Genomic DNA, 27212 nt, shown 5'->3' with positions numbered 1-27212 from the left:
TTCCAGACCCATTTTGCACCCATCAGTGCTCAGTCTATTCACTTTTGTGTCATCGCTCCAAATCACCCATTTCCAATATTCTTTTGTCCACTTTTCGTACTTTTTGTGCAAATTTGAGTCAATGGTTCTTATGACGATATTGAAGTTGAGACTTCTTCACCATTTTTCAGGCCACCATTCTGGGCTTGTGCAATGTGCATCACACGGTGCTTGCATGGATGTCTGTGATCTCTCTGTGACGAAGAGTACGGGCAACCACTGTTGCGTTTGTCGCACCAGAATTGATGGCTGGCTGTCAGGCTGGGGTCAGACGGCTGTATAACACGGATGACTATCGCATTGCAGTGCATTGACTGCCCAGCGACTCTCCTGACCTGAGCGAGACAGCTTCATGTATTTCTATGTAGCTCTCACTTTGGGTTAGGTGAGCCACCGGCATGTCAGTGCATTTTGATGTGGTCGTCAACGTTTTTATGCGGCTGCCTGACCCCGGCCTCATACACAGTATAGTTTGACTCTTAACAGTAGCAAGTGGAACTGAGCGCCATCTGCTGCTGTTAACCCTTAATTGTCACTGTTTGTGTTCAACCAGCCTGTGGAGAAGACCCTGATTTTTCCTATGTACTTCAATATTGCAGTATACATGTGCGCTATACTCTGCAACATTGCAGTATATTCGTTCAAGTGATCAGAAAATAACAGGTTCAAGTTTCCTAAGTACCGTATTTTTCGGACTATAAGACGCACCGGACTATGAGACGCACCCTGGTTTTAGAGGAGGAAAATAGGAAAATAAAACTTTAAGCAAAAAATGTGGTCATGACACACTGTTATGGGGCGAGGATCTGCTGCTGACACTGTTATGGGGGTAATGTCCCCAAATTCTCTACTAAGGTACCCCATCCTGGTAATGATCCTCCTGCCTTGTATATGATCCTGCTATAAACCCCCATCCTGCTCCTATACCAGCATCCTGCTCATATTCCCCCATCCTGCTCATATACTCCCATCCTATTCATATACCCCATCCTGTTCATATACCCCGATCCTATTGATATACCCCCATCCTATTGGTATACCCCCCCATCCATCCTGCTCATATTCCCCCATCCATCCTGTTCATATACCCCCATCCTGTTCATATACCCCCCATCCTGCTCATATACTCCCATCCTGTTCATATACCCCCATCCTGTTCCTATACCCCCATCCTGTTCATATACCCCCATCCTGTTCATATACCCCCATCCTGTTCATATACTCCCATCCTGTTCATATACCCCCATCCTGTTCATATACTCCCATCCTGTTCATATACTCCCATCCTGTTCATATACCCCCCATCCTGTTCATATACCCCCCCATCCTGTTCATATACCCCCCATCCTGTTCATATACCCCCATCCTGTTCATATACCCCCCATCCTGTCCATATACCCCCCATCCTGTCCATATACCCCCCATCCTGTTCACATACCCCCCCCATCCTGTTCATATACCCCCATCCATCCTGCTCATATACTCCCATCCTGCTATATGCCCCCATCGTGCTCATATACCATCCTGGTATATGGCCTGTATCCTATAGCACAGAGAAAAAAATAAACGTTTATACTCACCTTTTCCTCACTCCCTCCAGCACCGATCATCTTTCTCTCTGCACCACTGACCTGTGTGTGTGGAGCCGTTCCCCTGCTGCATCGCGATGTCTTCCTGTCTGTGCCGATCAGCTGACCAGCTTAGCACAGATCAGCTGACCGGCACAGACAGGAAGACATCGCGTGCAGCAGGGGGGCGGCTCCACACACGGGGATGGGTGAGTACACTGATTCACTGCACCCCGCGCTGGTAATGACGCGCGGGGGGCAGTAAATACAGCCGCACATGATCACTCCAGGCTGTAATTGCCAGGGGTGATCATGCGGCCGGCTCTTTGCTATGTGCGCATCCCCGCTCGTCCTCCCGCCCACCTGTCAGCGCCGGCTTCTGCACTGAGAGATGGGCGGGAGGATGGGCGTGCATATGTAATGAGCGGGCCCACGTGGTCACGGCAGGCTCTGCTGCTGCCTGCTCGTGCCCCCGATGACCCGCAGCACCCTTATTCCCAGCCGCAGCCCTATAGTCAGACCATAAGACGCACCCCCAACTTTCCCCCAACATATGGGGGAAAAAAAGTGCGTCTTAGGCTATGTGCGCACTGGGAAATGGAATTTTCTTGAGAAAATTCTGCATGCTGTCAAAGATTACCGCACCCGCGGTAAAAAAAACGCGGGGAAACCGCACCCGAAAACCGCATGCGGTTTGCCGCGGTTTGCTGCGGTTTTACCGCGGTATAATTCGCGGTATTGCCGCGGTTTTGCCGCGTGCGGGTTGGGATGTGCTTTATTGCATTCAATGCAATAAAGCACATTGAAAAAAAAAAAAAAGTCATTTAATTCTGAGATAGTAGATAGATAGATAGATAGATAGATAGATAGATAAAGAGACAGAAGAATAGATAGAGGGATAGATAGAGGGATAGATAGATGACAGATCGCTGCATTTCCCACGGTCGGCAGTGAGTTCACATTACCGGCCGTGGGAAATGACCGGTAATTACCTCTGCTGTCTGCTGCATTCAGCCTGTGTCTGTGACAGTCGCGGCTGGATGTCAGCAGTGCAGGACGCCGGAGCCGGAGCTGTGGATTATGCCGGAGCTGTGTGGATTACGCCGGAGTTTTGGTGCGGGAGGGGTTAATAAAATGGTGAACGAGGCTTGTTGGTTTTATTTAAAATAAAGGATTTTTCGGTGTGTGTGTTTTTTTTTCACTTTACTTACGGGTTGATCATGTCAGCTGTCACATAGACGCTGCCATGATCAAGCCTGGGGTTAATGGCGGTGATCCACCACCATTAACCCCTTGTTATATTACCCTGACCGCCACTGCTACACGGCGGCAGGAAGAGCCGAGGACACTCCCGGTGCTGCCGCATAATGGATGCGACAGTCCCGGGGCAGCTGCGGCTGATATTCTCGGCTGCCGGAGGGGGAGTGAGGCGGGGGACATTAACCCTGCCCCTCTCCCTCCCCAGCCTGAGGATACCGGGCCGCCGCTGTGTGCTTACCTCGGCTGGACGGTAAATATGCAGTGGAGCCCACGTTCTTTTTTTTCTATATTTCCGTTTGCTTTCTATGTGTGTTCTATGTCTGTGATGTGTGTGTGTCTGTGATGTGTTTGTGTTTACTCTCTGCACGGCTTCCTCTTCCTGTAATGACATCACTTCCCTGCAAAACCGCAAGCAAGTGATGTACATTACCGGAGGTAAACCGCAAAATACCGCAGGGAATAACGCAGGAAAACGCAGTGAACCGCACAGAATTTGCTGCCTGCGTTATTCCCTGCGGGATTTCATGATTACATTGGAGTCAATGGAGTGAAATCCCGCAGCGATGTGCGGAAAAGAAGTGGCATGCACTTGTTTTTGCTGCGGGATTCCCGCAGCAAAACATGCAGCTGTCAAATTCCGCCCAGTGCACACAGGATTTTTTTTCTCCATAGGATTTGCTGGTGATTCACTGCAGAGATGTTATGAACATTTTCTGCAGCGAAACATGCAGCAAATCCGCGAAAAATCCGCGGCAAAATCCGGTAAGTGCGCACATAGCCTTATGGTCCGAAAAATACGGTAAACTAAAAAAGTAAAAATAAATAGTTTTTAACTATATAAAAACTGATAACACCCCCTTTTATCTCACATTTTAAATAAAGAAATAAAAACTTTAAAAAATACATATCTTTGAACCTGTATAAATCTGATTTGTCAATAAAATAAATTGAATGAATTTTGTCAGTAAACATGTAGAGGAAGTAAATAGAAACCCTAGAAATTCAGTCTTTCAGTTGCTGCAACTAAGGCCAAAAATGCAATTAAAACCTCATATCTACCTCAAAATGGTGCCACTAAAAACATCAGCTTTTCATGCAAAAACAATTCTTTGTGGCTCTTGGGAGAAGGGGAGGGAAAAATGAAAGCATAAAAATGGAGCATCCCCCCCACCCCCATCGGAATGGGGTTAAGTGAAAATTTCGTAAAGGTTTAATACAGTTATTCTGACATTGCTGTTTTTATAAGTACATCAGTCTTGTCAGGTCTAATGGAACTACAGAGTTTGTGTAGTTTGTATTGTGAAATCGGGGGATAGATTCGCTTTAATGCCCAAGTCACATGGCCCTGTACTATGGACGACAACCGCATCATAATGCTCGGTCCGGCCTACGGTTCTCCTGACCCGAGTGTGATAACTACATAGACATTCATGGCATCGCGCTCAGGTCAGGAGAACCGCCGGCCGGTCTGAGCACTGCGATGTGATCATTGTATGTATTATACAGCCGTCTGACTGCGCCCTAATTAATCAAGTTATCACAGGGATGTGATTATATCTGTAGTTTTATTTGCTTTTATGGATGGTGTGTAAAATAAAAAAAATAAACGTTTTATATGTTTGTTTAATTTTTTTTTTTTTTTCATATTTTTAATTCTATTTAAAGATTACGATTTTAGCTTTTTCCTTCAAACCTATAATGTATTTGCTAGTATCAGGAAAAACTGTGGCGGAAAGAAGCGCAAAATAGGGTCTTATCTGGTAGACAAGAGGATAAATGTGAGGAGGCAGGTACTCACCTGTTTCAGTTGTGACAGGCACAACTCCTCTGCGAGCGTTTAAGCAGAAAGTGCATATGGTGGTCAGCCACAGGCCCGACAAGAAAGTAGATAACAAGTTAGATGAGGAAAAACGGGTTTGATGCTGCGCTAAAAACCACAAATCCAGGAGGTGTGATGAAATCCTTTCCTTTGTTTGCACGGGTCAGACCCGTGCAAATAAAGGAAAGGATTTCATCACACCTCCTGGATTTGTGGTTTTTAGCGCAGCATCAAACCCGTATTTGCTAGTATGACAGAGGCTTTTCTTAGGGCAACACTTAACATGCCCTAATAGCAGGCTTACAGCCGTTTCACATCTCCGGTATTTTGCCGGATCCGGCACACATGCCTTACAGTTACATTAATTTACAGTGGAAGTGTGACACCATGCGGTTGTGTGCTTTATACACAACCACATATGTCCACATGGTGTCTCGCTTCCACTGTAAATGAATGTACTGTACTGCATGAGTGCCGGCAAAATACCGGAGATGTGAAACTGCTCTTACTGACAAGGGAATCCTTTATTCAACACCTAGGTGGACTGCAGTGTCCTGTTCAAAAGAGAGCAGTCCACTTTAATCCTGCTGTAGTCATAGACTACTCTACTCTACTGTAGTCATAGACACTCTAATCAAAGGGTTAAACCCTGGAATCAAATATGTCAATCTGCACTAAAGGGTGCTTTACACGCTGCGACATCGCTAACGATATATCGTCGGGGTCACTGTGTTTGTGACGCACATCCGGCACCGTTAGCGACATCACAGCGTATGATAGCTAGGAGCGACGATCAACGATCGCAAAAACGGCAAAAATCGTTGATCGTTGACACGTCGCTCCTTTTCATAATATCATTGGTGGTACATGCCGCTGGTTGTTCGTCGTTCCTGCGGCATCACACATCGTTATGTGTGACACCGCAGGAACGACTAACATCTCCTTACCTGCGTCCACCGGCAATGAGGAAGTAAGGAGGTGGGTGGGATATTCCACTCGCTCATCTCCGCCCCTCCGCTTCTATAGGACGTCTGCCGTGTGACGTCGCTGGTTCGCCGGCCACAGTGACGTCACAGGGAAGGGAAGTCCGTGTGATGGGTGTAAGCGATGTTGTGAGCAGCGATTTTGCCCGTGACGCACAACCGATGGGAGCGGGTACGCTCGCTAGCGAAATCGATAGCGATATCGCAGCGTGTAAAGTGCCCTTAAAAACTAAAGCTGTTGTTTCAGCTTATTCTTAGAGCGGAATGACATGGAGAGCTGCAATTCCCAATTACCTGCATTATCAGTGCCCAAGTTCACCATTTACTTTGCTAAGTGGGCCATAGATGGAGAGAGTTTATTGGGGTGCGCTCCATGAGCGCTGGATAGCATGCACTGACACGAGTAGTTGCGACGCCCGCCAAGGAAGATAGGGGCAGAGATGCATCAAGGATGCCATATTTAAAGGGGTATTCCAATCTTCAAGATCCTATCCCAATATGTAGTACCTGTAATAATATTAGCGAATACCTCCAATTAGAAACGTAGTATAGTTCTCCTGATATTGCCAAGTCTCTTACCTCATGTGCAGGGCATTGCATCTTAGGTATCCATGCCATGCATTGCAGTTAGTCCGTGGACCAATTTTTTACAGACATCTCATTGAGCTGTTATGTGTAAGAAACTTGTAATTATGCATATTAGCAAAAAAAATGCAAAGAAACCAACCATACTCAAAGAAAAAAAAGAGGATTACTAAAAATACATCAAATCATTTTTATAGTTTTGTACCAGCGGGGTATCTAGTTCCCAACTTACAGACTTCCTTTTTACAGACCTTTCTTTCCCAGAACTTTATGAGCAACAGGTATCATCTCCTATCTCAGTAACTGGAAAATCTGTGTACGCAGCAGACAGGTATTATCCCTGAATTGAGACTTTTCAGAATGACTGATTAGTCCAGGAGGAAGAAGCAGATTTCTCTGATAAGATACAAAGATTACAAAGTTTCTTATTTATTTATTACCATATTTTCCGGCGTATAAGACGACTTTTTAACCCCTGAAAATCTTCTCAAAAGTCGGGGCGGTCGTCTTATACGCTTTGTGCCATCAGTTTCCGTACAATAAAAGATATTCTCACCTCTCCTCCGTGCCTCCAGCTGCTTCTTGCAGTCCACAGGCACACAGACTCCTCCGTGATAGCGTCCAGTGCACGGAGCGGCCGCTGCAGGGTGTCATCATGGCTTTACTACATTTGAATGCTTTACGGCACCACAAAGCATTCAACTGCAGTAAAGCGCTGACAGTAGCAGTAGCCCTATGTATTGGACCTGCTTTACTGCAGTTGAATGCTTTGTGTAGCCGTAAAGCATTTAACTGTAGTAAAGCCATGACGACATCCTGCAGCGGCCGCTCCGTTCACGCTATCACGGGGGTATCTGTGTGCGGGCTGCAAGAAACAGCTGGAGGCACCGCGGGCATGGAGGAGAGGTGAGAATATCTTTTATTGTGTGTAAACAACTGCATGATGGGGACAGAAGGGAACCAGCAGGAGGACATTACTAAACAATGGAGACATTACTGCACTGGACATTACAGCAGGGCACATTACTATACAATGGGGACATTACAGCAGGGGACATTATTAAACAATGGGCTTATTACTGCACGGGACATTACAGCAGGGGACATTATTAAACAATGGGCTTATTACTGCACGGGACATTACAGCAGGGGACATCACTAAACAATGGGGATATTACTCCGGTCGGCTTACACTCAAGTATATACACGATATATCCCAAACTCTATATTTTAACTGGAAAAGTTCAAAGTTGGGGGTCGTTTTATACACCCAGTCGTCTTATATGCTGGAAAATACGGTAAATAAAAGTAATTAAAAGAAACTGCCAGGCCCCCTATGCCCTCCAACCCAGAGAGGGAGCTTGGCATACAGCTATGAATGCTGCTGGGCTGGAGGGCAGAGGACCTGACAGGTTCCCTTTAAACTAAAAAATGATCACTCTTTTAATATAGCTACATTTTAAATTTCTGATATATTTGTAGAAGTAAGACCCATGACTATATTTACCAATACGTTTTTTCTCTATCATTGATGTATTTGTTTAGGCATACATACGAATCGCTCACCGCTCTTGAGATCCCCAATGATATCCTGCAGTCTATACAAGACCTCATACTGGAACTGAGAGAGACGTGCGTCAAGGTCACCTTGCATCATACTGCCGAAGGTACGTGCTCACCACCGTATTTTAGGATATTCATTCTGTGGGTTACGTTTTTGTTTTTGTGACTGCTGGATTAAAATTAGTCTTTATTTCTGAGCATCTCCTATAGATATTTTAAAATATATATTAATATAGTGCTTAGAAATACAATATCACATATTCTAGGTGGCTGCATTATGTTTTTCTTGGCTTTTTAGACATTTAATTTACTGTCACAAGATAATCTAAAATGATATAACTTGTGCCTCTACTGGATTGGTTAAAACCATAGAAATCATACTATCCAAAATAGATACTGTATGTATTAAGGCCGCTTTACACGCTACGATATATCTAACGATATGTCGTCGGGGGCACGTCGTTAGTGATGCACATCCGGCCTCGTTTGACATATCGGAACGTGTAACAGAAATAAGCGACTGTGGACGAGCAAAAATACTCACCTTATCGTTGCTCGTTGACATGTCACTCATTTTGAAAAAATCAAATGTCCGGTTGTTCATTGTTCCCGAGGCAGCACACATCGCTCCGTGTGACACCTCAGGAACGATGAACTGCAGCTTACCTGAGTCCCGCCGGCAATGCGGAAGGAAGGAGGTGGGCGGTATGTTTACGTCCCGCTCATCTCCTCCCCTCCGCTTCTATTGGTCGGCCGCTGTGTGACGTCGCTGTGACGCCGAACGTCCCTCCCCCTTCAGGAAGAGGATGATCGCCGCCCACAGCGAGGTAGTTCGGGAGGCAAGTACGTGTGACGGGGGTTACTCACTTTGTGCGACACGGGCAATGAATTGCCCGTGCCGCACAAACGATGGGGGCGGGTGCCATCGCTCATGCAATCGCACATGAAATCGACGCGTTTAAAGCAGCCTTTAGTTTTGATGCATTTTTCTTTTATTTGCATGGCTTGACCACAGACAGGGTGGATTTGATTTAAATCTAACTGATTTAAATCACGATTTAAATCACGATTTAAATCACTAGTCAGTAAGGCTTGATTTAAATCAAAGTTTCTACCTAAACTAGTTCTTGCTACTTTAACATGCAAGTAGATGAAGATTTTTAGAATCACTTTTTATATTACTTTTTTCTCCCCAGTTTAATGGGTTAATCATTCATATTTGGACACCACTGTTCTGTTGTACTTAGGAAGGAGAAAAATAATCCTGACCTTAATAACAATTTAAATAGATTTATTCAACTGAAACAATAACAACATTACAGCATAAGTTATTTGCTTAAACAAACATCCATGTTTGTTAACTAATTTGGCTAAACAAAATATATATATATTTTAAGAAACTTAGACTGTCAGCCCAGCCGACACATGAAAAACTTAAATACTACTGTCCCTGCTGTCCTCTGTAGCTCACTTGTCGTCATCTTCATCATCATCATCATCTTCTTCTTTGTTCCTATTCATAATCTGGAAAAGAAAAACAAGCTTTCCTGCTTTATTGGGTCCCAACCGATTTCTCAATTTAGAATGAATGAGTCCAAAGGAAGAGAATATTCTTTCAACGCCTGCAGAAGAAGCTACTGCTGTTAAAAGTGAAATAATTACTTGAACAGTCTCTAAATCCAAGCGCTTAAGTGACTTCCACTAGTTTACTGGTGTGACCTTCCTTAAAATATCTTCAGCAAACATATATTTCTTGAATGGTTCCCCCTTAGCTCTGAAGTTTATTATAGTTGGCATTAAAGATGGATGATTGCTGGATACCCATGTCATAGCGAACTCCTCTTCCTCAGCACTTAGGTTTTGACCCTGATATTGGATATTGACAATATTTGCCAAAAAATGAGCTGGAGTCAGTGCTTGTCCCATTCGTTTGTTTACTGCTTGTAATTTAATTCTGTCCATGTGTAGTTCTGTTTTTAAGTGTTCACTCAGTTCCTTCCAAATTTCAACAGAATCCGCAATAAAACAGCTATTTTTCTGTATTTTGTTTAAAGCTTGAGAGATGGGTTTCAGGAAGCTCAGCATATGTTCAACATTTCTCTTAAGCCCAATGTTGAGGATTTTGGCCGTGACAGTGCTATCGATTTTCTTCACAAAGTGTCATCAGAATAGGCCAGTTTTTGATATACTGCTCAAAACAGTCCACCACAGAGTTCCATCTAACATCTTGTGGGAGCGTTAGCTTGGTTCCACCCATCCTTTTCAGAGCTGCTGCAGCAAAATGATTATTACGGAAGTATTTAGCAATTTCAACAACATTAGCCTTTATTTCTGGAACACTTAAGTCTTTGGCTAAGAGGTTTAGCAAATGAGCACTGCAACCATATGTTATTAGCAGCTTTGTATTCCCTCCCTGCTCTTCTAAATCTCTTCTCATCTTGCATACGTTTGCAGCATTGTCAGTGACCAAACTGCGTACTAGACATTTGAATTTTTGTTCACATGTCGTTATAGCTTTTACTGCCACTTCTTGTAAGTATTCTGCTGTGTGTGCATTTCCTGACGTATCAGTTGTTTGTGCAAGGAAGACTTTACCTTCTTCTGTTGTTATACAAGCATATACAATAGGATCATTGTGAACATTACTCCACCCATCAATACTTAGGTTAACAATTTTACCCTCCAGAGCTGTTGCACATTGCTCCATTTCTCTGTCATACACTTGATCCAGCAGTTTCCCTGCAACATCAGCTCTGCTGGGTGGACTGTATCCTGGTCTCAGTGACTGAACCATATTAATGAAATGTGGGTTCTCAGTCAGACGGAAAGAAGAGTTCGTTGCATAAATAAACTGGGCAATTTTTTCATCAATCAACTCTTTTTCTAATAAGCTAGTTCTTATCACAAACCTATCTATGGTGGTTCCAGGAGGTAAAGGTTTTTTCTTCCTTTTGGGTGATGGTGATATGTGGCTGTGGGTGTCTGATGATGACGCTGCTGCTAATGAAGCACTATCCTGGATGGATAACTCTGAAACTGTAGAACAGGATGATGGTGATCTTGGAGGTGGATAGTTTCCAGAATCCATGAATTCCCCTAAACAAAAAAAGTCAATGCTGTTATTTTATTGTTTATTATACAATTTTTGCTTATTGTACACAACACATCACTGCCCCTGCCCCAAAAGGAATATTTGTTTTTCTTCATAACTGTACCAAATGACAGTAACATGCAGTAATAATAAGAAATATAATTTTTCTCACACATGACAGTTCAGTCTTTAGAAATAGGATTCAATAAAAAATGTTTCCCAACCTGAAGATCCTGCCTGTTCAGAAGTGTTTCTTTGGTCATCTTCATCACCGCACTTCTCATGATGTTGCCTCATTCGTGCCACCAGGCCTTGCATCTCTTTGTTGCATCGTTTGCATTTTGCACGCATGCCTGCCTTACCGATAGGCGAAGGAGCTTCATTAAAATATTCCCAAACTGGGTCTCTTTTACGGCCTGCTGCCATTATAAGGAAAGAATGTAATAAACCTCAGATCGTACACACAAACAGATCCAGACTTGTCTGTCTGTGGCTATGCTGCAGTATTGTGCTCAAAGTTTCACTTTCATTTTCTTGTCTGCTTGCCCTTCCTCGTCCTCACACTTAGATTCACATTCTTCTTGTGTTGTGCAGATCTATTCCACTCCAAACAATCAGAAACATATTGTCTAACTTCTTGGACTTGGCACTGAAGGGGTTGATTCTGTATTCATAGGTTTGTAGAACAATAGGATTAAGGTCTTTTTCTCAACTCTGTTCATGTTGTAATATTTTTGCCGTGAAGAAGAGGCTGGGACCTCTGCGGAGTCAAATTCAGTTTTGAGAACTGCGTAAGTAAAGCGAGCGTCTGTGATAATATAGGAGAGAAACTGCCCACTAATCCTACAGAAACCTCTGGAAGAGCATGGCATTGTGACTGTTACACATATACAGCCTTTATTCTACTGAGTTAAACAACTCAGCTTTATCTCATGATGGAAGAACCTTTGGATGGTAAAATATTTTCCTCAAAAAGCAGTTTATTGAAAAAAATCCGATTTAAATAAAAAAAATCCGTTTTTTTTTTTTTTTTTTTTTTTTTTTTTTAAAAACATTGATTTTTATCCACCCTGCTTGACCACCATTGAGTATTCGCATACAGACATTAAACAAAATGAACAAAACCTGTCACCTGGTGAAAAGTGACCAGTGTGTGCTCATATTTTATTCTTGATGCTTCCCTGAGTATTGTAGGTTTTTTTGTTTATTTTTTTTTTATATATTTGTTAAAACATTTCAGAAATCTGTGCCACTTTATTAAGGGCTAATTTTTATGATATTTTCCAGGGGGGCATGGATCACAGGATAATTATGCAGAACAGCCTGAAGACACGTCCCCTGGGGATCCTGTGATCCCTCTAAATAAAGAGCATAAGAATTCACACTAAACAAAAAGGCCCATATTTCTGAAACCCTAAGTCAGATATTAAGGGACCTGTCACTATGAAAATGCAGTCCAATCTGCAGGGCGTATGTTATAGAGCAGGGGGAGTCACGTAGATTGATGTATAGTTTTGTGAGAAAAAACTCGGTATAGCCTGTGTTTTATTCATTTAATCCTTTGCGCTTTCTGGGATTTTTAGTCCGGTGGGCGGTCATATCAGTGACTGACAGCTTTCTTTGTATAAGTGTGCTTAGAGACAGCTGTCAGTCACTGATAGGACCGCCCACCGGACTAAAAATACCAGAAAGAAAAAAAAGATTAAATTAATAAAACACAGGTTATACTGATTTATTTTCCTCACAAAACTATTTATCAATTTACTCTACTCCCCTTGCACTATAACATTCTGCTAGCAGAATGGACAGTGTATAATGGTGACTGTTCACCCTTTACAAAAAAAAACAACAATTAATTGAAATAATCAATGGAGCAGTGGGAATAAAATAAGACCAAAAACTGGACACTTCATCTGTTTTCAGGGCAATTAGCTAGTTCTCCATCTGGAAGCCGTTATTCCTCCACCCAATAGCATTGGTCTAAAAAGAAAAAAATATATGTAAATTACTGATTACAAAAGTTAACTTGCTAAATTATTGCTTTTTCAGAGGTGAAGAAATTGGCTGACAAAGAAGACTGGGTGGTCGACAACGAAGGTTTAACATCTTTGGTATGTTTAGATCGAATTGTTGTATACTGTATGTGCAGTAGTAGGTTATGCACAGTACACTCTGTCCTATTAGTTCCACCAAATTAGATTTATAATTCTGACAAATCCAGATTATGGATAAGTAATCATAAGTATGTGATTGCTGGGATCCCCACTGATTTATTACAATTTCTCTGCACTCAGGATTTTATGTGGCATTTCATCCAACTTCCAATAGCAGTGGAAGAATGGTGGCTGGGGTCCTGACTGATAGATCAGTGGTGGTCCTAATTTTCATCTATCCCATGAAGCGTTCCCTCCAACTAGGGAAGCCAAATGAGCAGCATTTGTATCCTTCTATCCATACCTGCACTCTTGAATGCACCACACTCTTTAGAATGTGAGGATGCATTATAGAGTATCACTGGCCATTGCCGCTGTACATCCTATCTCAGTGGGGACTTTGTAGGACCACCCTTCGCTGTTATCACATTAGTTTTTTGGGAGGATAAATCAGGGACTCTTTATTATAAATATGCGTTTTCACGTCACTTATTGTCCATAAAACAACCAGACGTGGCCTACTTTAATTTATGTTGCAGGGCAAACTTGCCAATACAAGTCAATGGTCCCTTAAAAAACGTATAGCACACAGAAGTCATTTATATGTTGTCCATATTTTTTTTTACTATTTAAAGGGAATCTGTTAGCAGATTTTTGCTATGTAAGCGGAAGTCAGCATGCTGCAAGGGTTAATACAGGAAGTTCAGGGATGCCTGTTTTGTCACAGTCCGATCTTTTGTTTATTTGCTATGTTTGTTTAAGCAGCAGGATCCTTATCATTATATGACTATAAACTCATAGGTAGGGCAGTCTGGCATGTCCCCTGCTGTGATTGAGATCTTAAGGCCAAGTGTCACTAAGCGACATCGCTAACGACATCGCTGCTGAGTCATGGTTTTTGTGACGCAACAGCGATCTTGCTAGCGATGTCACTGTGTGTGACATCCAGCACCGACCTGGCCCCTGCTGTGAGGTCGGCAGTCGTTGCTGAATGTCCTGGACCATTTTTTGGTCGTTGCTCTCCCACTGTGAAGCACACATCGCTGTGTTTGACAGCGAGAGAGCAACGATCTGAATGAGCAGGGAGCCGGCTTCTGCGGACGCTGGTAACTAAGGTACACATTGGGTAACCAAGCAAAGCGCTTTGCTTGGTTACCCGATATTTACCTTGGTTACCAGCGTCCGCAGCTTCTAGAAGCAGTCTCCCTGCTCCCTGCACACGTAGCCAAGGTACACATCAGGTAACTATAAGCAAAGCGCTTTGCTTAGTAACCCGATGTGTACTATGGTTACCAAGCACAGCGTCGTTACACGGGTCGCTTGTGGCTGGTGGCTGATCTCTGATCGCTGTGGAGATCTGCCTGATTGACAGCTCACCAGCAACCATGTAGCGATGCTCCAGCGATCCCTGCGAGGTCAGATCGCTGGAGCGTCGCTAAGTGTGACGGTACCTTAACAGCCAATGCAATCTTTGTAGCTCTCTTGGCTCAGCTACATGACTAAACCTAGTGGCTGCAGCCACTTATCTACTGTAAGTGATAGATCATTGGATTCAGAATATCTTTGCCTACATCATGCTGCTCTCAGATAAGATACAGTGACTAATATATAGGACTTTTGATTACTGCTCTCCGATAAGGTAGCAAAAACCTGTTGACAGATTCCCTTTAATGGAGATGAGAAGCTAAGGATTTTTTCTTTCACATAAGAAAAACAGATGTAGCAAGGATTCTAAAAACTGACCCAAAGACCAAAAATGGATCCAGCACACTGAAACAAACACTGACTATTTCTCATGTATGAGAAAAATACTGATGTGTAATATTGGTTCACCAATGTGTACATTTTATTTTATAATAATGTCATTTTTATTATCCTTTACAATTTTTTAGCCATCACAGTTTGAGCAGAGTATTACCCAAGCACTCCAGTCACTGAAAGGCATCATAGAATGTAAACCTGCAGAAGCAAATGTAAGTATCCAAATTCATGACGGTTAAGGCTGCTTTACATGTGTCGATTTCTCGTGCGATCGTATTTGCGATCGCACCCGCCCCCATGGTTTGTGCGGCACAGGCAATTTGTTGCCTTTGTCGCACAATGTTGTAACCCCCTGTCACACGTACTTACCTTCCAAACGACCTCGCTGTGGGCGGCGAACATCCACTTCCTGAAGGAGCAGGGACGTTCGGTATCACAGCGACGTCACACAGCGGCCGGCCAATAGAAGCGGAGGGGCGGAGATGAGCGGGACGTAAACATCCCGCCCACCTTCTTCCTTCAGCATTGCCGGCGGGATGCAGGTAAGCTGCAGTTCATCGTTCCCGAGGTGTCACATGGAGCAATGTGTGCTGCCTCGGGAACGATGAACAACAGGACGTTCGATTTTTTGAAAATGAGCGACGTGTCAACGACGAACGAGAAGGTGAGTATTTCTGCTCGTTCATAGTTCATAGCCACGCGCTACGATATCACTAATGATGCCGGATGTGCGTCACTTACGACGTGACCCCGCCGACATCTCATTAGATATATCGTAGCGTGTAAAGCCCGCTTTACTCTTGTGTTTTAATATGCATATTCTTTACTTGCATCTTCTGACTGCCACAAATGGCTAATCTGTTAATTTGTTTGTTTATCTTATTTTCAATTTTCTACATGTTTATTGGCAAATCTAAATATAATAATACAGGGTCACAATTTTACTTACTCAGTCATCTACATAGAAACAGCAACAGAACCAAGCCTCCTACATACATACGGGAACAGAACAATCTTACTGCATACACATAGTACCATAACTAATCTTACTGCTTAAATATAATACCATAACGGAGCTTACTATATAGATATGGGAGCAAACCACGCTTACTACATAGATACAGTACCATAACCCAGCTAACTACATATACCACAAATACAAAGCTTCGCCTATATTTTCATTGTTAAATACGTACAGCAAACAGATGGCACACGGACTATGCACTGATGCCATCTGTGTGCTGTACGTATTTTTAATGGCCCCATAGTCTTCTATTGACCATTGTCATCTGTGCTGCAAGAAAATAAAAACCGACATCTCCATGTGGACCACATGGACACACGGTCTGTGTAAATACACAGACATGTGAGCCGCACCATAGGTTATAATGGGTATATGTGGTAAAAAAAACGGATACAACTCGTACCAGAAACATGGATATGTGAAGGAGGCCTTAAGGTGACATAGTTATGTCACAGTGCAGGAAGGGGTTAATTTCACTTGTTTTAATAAACCCAGAAAGAAAATGAAAGTCCCTAACACATACAGTATGTGATCGGGCCCGTGCCCACGATCAGTGTCAGCAGCGTTTTGGATGCAGAGTGTTTTCGCTGCATCCGACATGCTGCATTGTACAGCACATGCACAGTGGATGGATTTATAGAAATCTCCAGCCCCCTGTGCTTCTTTTAGACTCTCCATAAATTGACCTGTGGCGCAAGTTTCTGATTTGCAGCTTGTGAATTTATTCTAACAGATGCTAGTGCTCTGTGTGGGAGAATACAGCGAAAATCCACTGTGTCAGTGACCTTGATCGTGTGCACGAACAGCGCGTCTCCGCTAGAGAAAGCACCCTGCATCCAGACCATGAGGAAGCCTGACGGTGGGCACTCACCCTTAAAGATAAGATATAAGATACAAATGTTTTACACATACACCACAACACTGTAAGGCTATGTGACCACGGTCCAGACATGCTGCGTCCTGGAGGCAGCGTGTCCTCTCCTGTGGGGCCGACAGTGCTCTCCAAAGGGACTGCAGCTGCCTGTGCCCACAGTCAGGGTTCAGGCCGCTGCAGTCGTTTTCTTTGTTCTCATTGTGGAGAACACTCGCATCTCTGCAGCAATAAATTGACATGCTGCGGCTCGGGGATCCACGCCACAGGTCAGTTTTCGCTGTGGGCTGTGGTCATGGGATTTTTAGAAATCCATCCACTATGCTTGTATTGTACAACACAGCATTTTACATGCAGCAAAAATACACTGGGTCCAAAATGCTGTGAACCCTGATCATGGTCACGTATCCTTACATACACGCATCATACACACATACATAGAACCCCACAAACACTGATATGCAAACATACAGTGCAGACGTATACCCACATGGTATACAGACACTTACACCCACACGGCATACAGACACGTACACAGATTTATTCACAATAAGCAGATACATATTTGAAGACAATCACAAACATCTAAACATACACACACATAAATAGACATCCACAATCCTATACACACAGACATGCACACACGGCTCCGCAGCATCACAGTACAGGAGACACGGCCACGCGCAGGCCACTGTGCACGGCCATGTAAGTGAATGACAATGGCAGCAGATGGCCGGCCCTGTACAGCGGTTGGGAGGTCAGCCCGGGGGGGGGGGGGGGGCAATTTTCCACCTGCCTCCCGGCCCAGCCCGCCCCTGGACTGCAGAGTGACGAATCGTGACAGAGTGCTGTTGATCAGAAGTATGCAGATCTCATACAGGCAGCCAGGTGACTGTCTACTTGAGTGGTGAAATTCAGCAGTCTGTAGTCACAAAGCCATTCCTGATTTCCAACCCTACTGTCTACATTTTCCTTTATTTTCTGTTTATAAATGTTTCCATTTTATTCCCAGATTTTTCAGCAGCAGAAAACGCAGGACACCATGTGCACCCTCTGCATTAACATAATCCAGGTCTGTAGAAATTGTCATTACATAATCAGTAGGAATAATATGCTTTTCCTCATTTTACAATGCATCGAGTGTCCACTAATATGACACCGTATAATATATTACCCAAATACCGACTCGGACACCATTTATCCAGAGCGTCAAGAGAAATTGCAGTTTACATCTCTTGCTACAATAATTTAATATAATTCTATGTATTTCTTGTTCTGAATATTAATCTTATAGTATCTTTTATTTTTTTTCCTAACTAGGCTTTCATATCTACACTAGAATACCTGAGTAACAAACCCGAAGGCGATGTGGATACAATGCAGTATGTAACTAAAGATGGACATTACAGATCATCCCTGCCAAATGATAATTATGAGATTTAGCATTTACACTCCTCAACATTGAAATTGTAGCATCAAGAAGGAATGGTTGTGGATTTATGTTAGACATGATATTTATATGCAAGTAAAATCACAGATGAGGAACCAGCCATTACCAACACAAGACCAGATTACCAGTACACTAGCAGGACGCTGCAGACCCCCATGACAAAGGGGGCAGCACAATGGAAAAATACTGATAAGACAACCACTCACAGCCGACCATATCATGGAGGGAGTTGCTGCTAGTATTAAGGTCCAGTCACACTAAACAACTTACCAGCGATCCCAACAACGATAGGGATCGCTGGTAAGTTGCTAGGAGGTTGCTGGTGAGATGTCACACTGCGACGCTCCAGCGATCCCACCAGCAACCTGACCTGGCAGGGATCGCTGGAGCGTCGCTACATGAGTTGCTGGTGAGCTCACCAGCAACCAGTGACCAGCCCCCAGCGCCGCGTGGAAGATGCTGCGCTTGGTAACTAAGGTAAATATCGGGTAACCAACCCGATCTTTACCTTGGTTACCAGCGCACGCAGCTACACGTGCAGAGAGCAGGGAGCAGCGCACACTGAGCGCTGGCTCCCTGCTTTCCTAGTTACAGCACACATCGGGTTAATTAACCCGATGTATCCTGCAGCTACATGTGCACAGAGCAGGGAGCAGCGCACACCGCTTAGCCCTGGCTCCCTGCTCTCCTAGCTACAGCACACATCGGGTTAATTAACCCGATGTGTCCTGCAGCTACATGTGCACAGAGCAGGGAGCTGGCACTGACAGTGAGAGCGGCGGAGGCTGGTAACGAAGGTAAATATCGGGTAACCAAGGACAGGGCTTCTTGGTTATCCGATGTTTACTGTGGTTACCAGCCTCCGCAGAAGCCGGCTCCTGCTGCCTGCACATTTAGTTGTTGCTGTCTCGCTGTCACACACAGCGATCTGTGCTTCACAGCGGGACAGCAACAACTAAAAAATGGCCCAGGACATTCAGCAACAACCAACGACCTCACAGCAGGGGCCAGGTTGTTGCTGGATGTCACACACAGCAACATCACTAGCAACATCGCTGCTACGTCACAAAAGTTGTTAGTTAGCAGCGATGTTGCTTAGTGTGACGGGGCCTTTAAACGCACACGATGAGGCTTGTATAGGGCACCAGTCACACAAGTACGTGTGATGCACAGTGTATGGCTTACAGCCTATTGATGCCCATACTATTAGATGAGACAGGCTGATCAGAGCTATATAAATTTACTCCACATGACAGACACGCCAATTCAACCTACTAACATATCAATTATATGCAAATGATTAAAAAAGGAAAATTTTACATTTTTAAAACATCTCAATTTATTCAGTATTGAGTATGAGCACCATGTACGGAAATCCTCGCACTTACACACCTTGGCATTCTATCAAATATTAATGGTTATAGGAGGAATGTTCTGCCACACTCAATGCACTTGGGCGCCCAAGTGATCAAGATCTTATGTTGGCAGCTGCCTTTAAAATTGCCGACCAATGATGTCCCAAGTGGGCCTTTTTTAAAACTTGCCAACACCAGGCCACATGTTGCTCATGTTTCTGTGAGCAGTTTACATGGCCTAAACGTGCTACCATGGCTTGCAGTGTATCCCGTACAGCACATCCGGGATGTCACTGGTCAATTAAATGCCGATGGGCACTCAGTGCGGCAGAACATTCCTCAGACAACCTATAACATAATTTGATAGCATGCTAAGGTGTGCAAGTGTGTTTTTTCATTAATTGCAGCTTACATATGATTCCACAATTTTTCCTTCTTGGTGTTGCCATTTCAATGCTGAGGAGTATATATGTACGTACGTGCGTGTGTGTGTATATGTATGTATATATGTGTGTGTGTGTGTGTGTGTGTGTGTATATATATATATACAGTTAGGTCCAGAAATATTTGGACAGTGACACAAGTTTTGTTATTTTAGCTGTTTACAAAAACATGTTCAGAAATACAATTATATATATAATATGGGCTGAAAGTGCACACTCCCAGCTGCAATATGAGAGTTTTCACATCCAAATCGGAGAAAGGGTTTAGGAATCATAGCTCTGTAATGCATAGCCTCCTCTTTTTCAAGGGACCAAAAGTAATTGGACAAGGGACTCTAAGGGCTGCAATTAACTCTGAAGGCGTCTCCCTCGTTAACCTGTAATCAATGAAGTAGTTAAAAGGTCTGGGGTTGATTACAGGTGTGTGGTTTTGCATTTGGAAGCTGTTGCTGTGACCAGACAACATGCGGTCTAAGGAACTCTCAATTGAGGTGAAGCAGAACATCCTGAGGCTGAAAAAAAAGAAAAAAATCCATCAGAGAGATAGCAGACATGCTTGGAGTAGCAAAATCAACAGTCGGGTACATTCTGAGAAAAAAGGAATTGACTGGTGAGCTTGGGAACTCAAAAAGGCCTGGGCGTCCACGGATGACAACAGTGGTGGATGATCGCCGCATACTTTCTTTGGTGAAGAAGAACCCGTTCACAACATCAACTGAAGTCCAGAATACTCTTAGTGAAGTAGGTGTATCTGTCTCTAAGTCAACAGTAAAGAGAAGACTCCATGAAAGTAAATACAAAGGGTTCACATCTAGATGCAAACCATTCATCAATTCCAAAAATAGACAGGCCAGAGTTAAATTTGCTGAAAAACACCTTATGAAGCCAGCTCAGTTCTGGAAAAGAATTCTATGGACAGATGAGACAAAGATCAACCTGTACCAGAATGATGGGAAGAAAAAAGTTTGGAGAAGAAAGGGAACGGCACATGATCCAAGGCACACCACATCCTCTGTAAAACATGGTGGAGGCAACGTGATGGCATGGGCATGCATGGCTTTCAATGGCACTGGGTCACTTGTGTTTATTGATGACATAACAGCAGACAAGAGTAGCCGGATGAATTCTGAAGTGTACCGGGATATACTTTCAGCCCAGATTCAGCCAAATGCCGCAAAGTTGATCGAACGGCGCTTCATAGTACAGATGGACAATGACCCCAAACATACAGCCAAAGCTACCCAGGAGTTCATGAGTGCAAAAAAGTGGAACATTCTACAATGGCCAAGTCAATCACCAGATCTTAACCTAATTGAGCATGCATTTCACTTGCTCAAATCCAGACTTAAGACGGAAAGACCCACAAACAAGCAAGACCTGAAGGCTGCGGCTGTAAAGGCCTGGCAAAGCATTAAGAAGGAGGAAACCCAGCGATTGGTGATGTCCATGGGTTCCAGACTTAAGGCAGTGATTGCCTCCAAAGGATTCGCAACAAAATATTGAAAATAAAAAAATTTTTTTGGGGTTTGGTTTATTTGTCCAATTACTTTTGACCTCCTAAAATGTGGAGTGTTTGTAAAGAAATGTGTACAATTCCTACAATTTCTATCAGATATTTCTTCATCGTTCCTTATGGGAGACCCAGACCATGGGTGTATAGCTTCTGCCTCCGGAGGACACACAAAGTACTACACTCAAACGTGTAGCTCCTCCCTCCTAGCATATACACCCCCTGGTAGCCAGTCCTAGCCAGTTTCAATGCTTTGTGTTCAGGAGGTCACACACACACATGCATTCTCTGATTTTTGATTTTTGATTTTTTGGATTTCAAAGATTTGGAAGAAAAGCGGGTCCAGTCTGGACTCCCGGCATGTCCCTTCTCACCCCACTGTGTCGGCGGTGCTGTTAAGGTTGATTTTACAAGGCTGGAGCCTTCACATGCCGCGCTCCTTCACCATCCCTCGGGCTCTGGCTTGAAGTGGGAGCCTTCACGGTTCTCACTGCTTTGCAGGAGACCGGTCTCCATCCGCAGCCCTGTTCAGGATCCTGTCGGACGGAGCGTTTAACCCCCCCCAGGGACCTGGCACCTGCGTCTCAAAAGCTAAGTATGAGACGTTTTTACCACAGAAAGTGGTCTTTCCAGGGGTCCCTTGTACTTTATTTATTGGGGGGAGTGTGTTATATGACTGTGGTAACATTTCCGGCCGGTTCTCCAGTTTTCACTGGAGAACCGCGCCGATGGTGCCTGCACGCTGGCCGCATGTTTAAATCTAGGCCCCGGCTTCGCCTGAGGCCTAGTTTCGGTTTCACTCCCCCTGCATGTCAGCATGCAGAGGGACAGTGTGGCTCCGCCCAGCGGCTGTTCAGCACAGGGAACGGACACTCCTCACTGAGGAAAGATTCCCTTCCCTGTATACCTCATTTGCCCGCTCTCAGAGTAGGCCCCGCCCCCTCTCCTCGCTCCGGTCGCCATTTTCTCAGCGTTCTCAATGTCTGTATAGGCACAGAGATACCACATTGTGACAAATGGGGGCCTGGGCTGGGGGACTGGAGGGCACAGAAATGTATGTTAAACGGTCTGGAAAGTCACAACCTCCAGTTGTGCAGCTGCTTATATTCTCTGTTTATATACTCTGCTGGGGGTCATTCTGGAGATGCATTCCCTCACAGAGCCCCCACTTCTGCAGCATGTCTCACATCAGAGCAAGGCTGCAAGGCTGTTCTTAATATGCACTACATGTAGACTCGTACTGCCTGTACTGAGCACATAAACACAGTGGTCCCTCAGCCTGGAGGCTCGTCAGTGGTCCCTCCAGCTGCTCCGGTGGTGCTGAGCATGCATTAGCCCCCTTCTCAGGGCGCTTCTGCTGATACGGCTCGCTCCGCAAGCTCTCAGAGGACTCTTCATCTGGTCTCAGACCCCGTCCTCCTAAAATGGAGACGCAGGGTCCCCTGTCCTTCCCCGTCCCGCAGCTCTGATTCACGAACTGACTCACTGGACGTGGAGGATGTCTTTACTGGGGGCTCGGACGCTACTTAATGTACCATTGATCTGTCCGAAGGTGATGCAGATGCTAATGATTTGATTGCGTCCATTATATTTGTACTGGACCTCAATCCGCCTGTATCAGGGGAGTATCCCCCTCTGGCAGAAAGGCATCAGTATACCTTAAAGAGAACAAGGAGTGTGTTCCTTAACCACTCCAGTTTTCAGCCCACTGTGACCAAGCCCAGAGCCTGTCCTGACAGACGCTCCCAAAGCGTGGTTCTGATGACTGTTTCCCCCTTCCACCAGAGGTGGTCAAGGAGTGGGCTCATTCACCAAGGGTGGTCCCTCCGGTGTCTAGTATTTCAGCCCGGATAGTTGTATCAGTGGCTGACGGCACCTCTCTAAGGATCCCACTGTACATTAATTCTGTACTGGACCTCAATCCGCCAGTATCAGAGGAGCAACCCTCTCTGGCAAAAAGACTCCAGTTTACCTTGCCTAAGAGAACAAGGAGTGTGTTCCTTAACCACTCCAGTTTTCAGGCCACTGTGACCAAGCCCAGGGTCTGCTCTGGCAAACGCTTCCCAAAGCGTGGTTCTGATGACAGTTTTCCCCTTCCACCAGAGGTGGTCAAGGAGTGGGCTCATTCACCAAAGGTGGTCCCTCCGGTGTTTAGACTCTCAGCCCGGACGTTGTATCAGTGGCTGATGGCTCCTCACTTACGGTTTTGCTGTCTGCCAGGTTGTCCTTCTGGCCAAATCTGTATGGAGGCGGCAGGGGCCTCGTTCTCCCCAGCTTTTGCAGCAGTGCGGCTTTCAAAGCCATCTCTGCTTCTCTAGAGGAGATGCATTCCCTCACAGGGACTCTTTGCCCGAAATGGTTGCCTTAACTTCCAGACTTCAGTCTTTTCATCCTATGCCATGTCTGCCATGCTGGAGACTGTCACCAGCACTGCGGTGGCCTCGGCTAATTTCCTCGCTATCCGCAGGCTCCTGTGGCTTCGGAAGTGGAAGGCGGATGCTTCTAAAGAAGTTCCTTGCTGGACTCCCTTTTGCTGGGACCAGACTGTTCGGGAACAACTGGATGAAATTATTAAGGAAGCTCTTGGCGGGAAGAGTTTCTTCCATGCCACAAACCTAAACCAGGAAACCTGTCCAGGGCAGGAATCAGTCGAGGTTTCGTTCTTTTTGTTCCTCCATCTGATCGTTCTCTAAGCCCTCGGCCTCGTCCACTGGCTCAGACAAGGATCGTAAACCCAAATGGCGCACGAGAAGACCGCAGGACATGCTGCCACTAAGTCAGCCTCCTCCTGGCTATCTGGCCACGCCAGCAACGTCCTTGGTCGGTGGCAGGCTCTCCCACTTTGGCGACGTATGGTTTTAACACGTCTCCGATCAGTGGGTGCGAGATACCATCTCCCACGGCTACAGGATAGAATTCTATCCAGCCCGCCAAACAGATTTTTTCTGTCAACTCCCCCCTGCTCCAAGGCCGCCACCTTCTCACAGGCTGTGGCATTCTTGCAGGCCACTGGAGTAATTGTACCGGTTCCCAACTGGGAGCGGTTCTGAGATTTCTGCTTAAATCTATTCCTACTACCCGAGGAGGGCGGTGCCTTCCGACCTGGATCTCAAGCTTCTCAAGCATGTTCAGGTGCGGCAGTTTCGCATAGAGTCTCTGCGATCAATCAATGACCCAAGGAGACTCCCTAGCATCCATCGACATCAGAGATGCCTATCTGCATGTGCCAATCGCAGTTTCACACCAGCGTTGGCTACGTTTTGCAATCAGAATGGTCCAATTCGTGGCTCTTCCCTTGGGGTTAGCCATGGCCCCTCGAGTATTCTCAAGGTCGGGGCAGCTGTGATTGCGGTCCTGCACCTCTAGGGGTTGGCAGTGATCCTTTTGTCCAGGACAGCCTTCTAGTCTGGGCTTCATCCAGTGCAGACTGTTAGCGGAGTGCCTCGCTCACTCTCGCCACTCTAACCAATTCGTGTGGTTTGTCATTCTGTCCAAGTCCACTCTGACTTCGACCCAGAAGTTCACATACCCAGGGACGCAATTCGAGACTCTGTCGGCACTTGTGAAGCTGCCCTTAGTCAAACAGCAGTCCCTCCGCTGGCGGTCGACGTCGTTCCATCAGGCACCTAATACAGGTGCTGGATCAGATGGTGGTGTCAATGGAAGCAATTCCCTTGCCCAGTTCCATCTGCGTCCTCTGCGGCTGGATATTTTCCGCTGTTGGAACAAGCAGACTTCCTCCTTCCACGGGGCGGTGGCTTCGCCACAGACCAGGGGCTCTTTTCAGCGGTGGTTTCGTCCCCTCTGTCTCAGGGACGCTCCTTCCTGGCTCCGTCCCGGGTGATCCTCACCAAGATGCTAGTCTATCCGGCTGGGGAGCAGTTTATCTCCACCATGGAGCGCAGGGCACTTGGACTCTGGATCAATGTGCTGGAAATCAGAGCTGTGTTTCTAGCTCTCTAAGCCTTTCACCATCTGTTGGCGGCCAGGCACATTCGAGTCCAGTCAGACAACGCTACAGCGTTTGCCTACATCAACCTCCAGGGCGGGACATCAGCCGCCTGGCAATGTTGGAGGTTCATCGCATTCTTCAGTGGACGGAGGACTCCTAGTCCACCATATCCGCAGCCCACATCCCAGACGTGGTAAACTGGGAGGCAGATTGTCTCAGCCGTCAAACCGTGGCTCCACGATCCTCAGGTTTTTGCGGCAGACGCACTGGTTCAAGTTTGGTCCCAGCTTCGTCTGTCTTACGTGTTTCACCCTCTAGTTCTTGCCCAGAGTCCTGCGCAAGATCAGAAAGGAGGGCCGTCGGGTCATTCTCATTACTCCAGACTGACCCAGGCAAGCTTGGTACCCTGACCTGCTCCGTCTGTCCGTAGAGGTGCCATAGCATCTCCCGGACTATCCAGACCTTCTCTCACGAGGTCCGTCCTTCCGCCAGAACCTGCGGCTCTCAGGTTGACGGCGTGGCGTTTGAGTCATGGATCTTGACGACTTCTGGTATCCCTCCTGAAGTCATCTCCACTATGACTCGAGCTCGGAAGTATCCTTTGGCCTTTTGGCCTTGCCGACCCTCCTGTCCCTTCTACAGTCTGGTCTGCAGCTAGGACTATCCCTCAATTCCCTTAAGGGACAGGTCTCGGCTCTGTCAGTGTTGTGCCAGCGGCGTATCGCCCGGCTGGCCCAGGTGCGCCCCTTCATGCAGGGCGCATCTCACATCATTCCGCCTTACCGGCGGCCCTTGGAGCCATGGGACCTTAATTTGGTCTTCACGGCTTCCGGAAACCCCCCTTTGAGCCTCTTAGGGAGGTTTCTTTGTTTAGTCTTTCACAGAAAGTGGTCTTTCTAGTGGCCATGACTTCCCTCAAGGGAGTCTCTGTTTTGGCTGCACTCTCTTCGGAGCCCTCCCTTCATCAAGTCAAGGTGGTTCCCCGTCCGACTCCGGACTTTCTCCCTAAGGTGGTTGCTGTTTTCACCTTAACCGGGGCATTTTCCCTGCCTTCCTTTTGTCCGGCTCCTGTTCATCGCCTTGAAAGGGCGTTGCATACTCTGGATCTGGTGCGGGCGCTCCGGATCTATGTGTCTCGCACCGCTGTTCTTAGGCGGTGCACCTCTCTTTTGTGCTGACCGCTGGTCAGCGTAAGGGCCTTTCGGCATTTAAGCCGACCCTGGCTCGTTGGTTTAGGTCGGCCATTTCCGATACCTACCAGTGTACTCAAGTGCCTCTCCCGCCGGGGATCAAGGCACACTTGACCAGAGCTGTCGGTGCCTCTTAGGCTTTCAGGCCCAGGCTACGGCTCAGCAGGTCTGTCAGACTGCCACTTGGACTAGTCTGCATACCTTTTCGAAGCACTACCAAGTGCATGCTCTTGCTTCGGCAGATGCGAGTTTGGGCAGACGCATCCTTCAGGCGGCTGTCGCCCATTTGTGAAGTTAGGTTTCGCCTACTTCTCAGTTTTTCTGTTTATTCCCACCCATGGACTGCTTTAGAACGTCCCATGGTCTGGGTCTCCCATAAGGAACGATGAAGAAAAAGAGAATTTTGTTACTTACCGTAAATTCTTTTTCCTATAGTTCCGACATGGGAGACCCAGCACCCTCCCTGTTGCTTGTTGGCAGGTTTCTTGTTCCGTGTGTTATCACCGGCTGTTGTTGTAGACAGAGGTCCCGGTTGTTCCGGGTTTTGCTCTGTCTCGACTTGTGGGTGGATGTCCTCCTTCAGCTTTTGCACTAA

The 27212-nt window shown here is 45.7% G+C and overlaps 1 protein-coding gene across 1 annotated transcript in view; it reads left to right on the top strand.

Annotated features, from left to right (window-relative positions):
* The window catches only part of EXOC2 (exocyst complex component 2), a 288387-nt gene that overhangs the window by 184288 nt on the left and 76887 nt on the right, over positions 1 to 27212 (top strand). The window contains exons 15-19 of the mRNA XM_075314813.1: positions 7800 to 7921; positions 12958 to 13019; positions 14954 to 15034; positions 17730 to 17789; positions 18038 to 18099. Coding sequence (XP_075170928.1) covers positions 7800 to 7921; positions 12958 to 13019; positions 14954 to 15034; positions 17730 to 17789; positions 18038 to 18099 — 387 coding nt within the window. The remainder of the gene's footprint in view (positions 1 to 7799; positions 7922 to 12957; positions 13020 to 14953; positions 15035 to 17729; positions 17790 to 18037; positions 18100 to 27212) is intronic.

Source organism: Anomaloglossus baeobatrachus, chromosome 6 (genome assembly GCF_048569485.1).
Source record: "Anomaloglossus baeobatrachus isolate aAnoBae1 chromosome 6, aAnoBae1.hap1, whole genome shotgun sequence".
Lineage (NCBI taxonomy): Eukaryota > Metazoa > Chordata > Amphibia > Anura > Aromobatidae > Anomaloglossus > Anomaloglossus baeobatrachus.
This window is presented reverse-complemented; position numbering and strand designations above follow the sequence as displayed.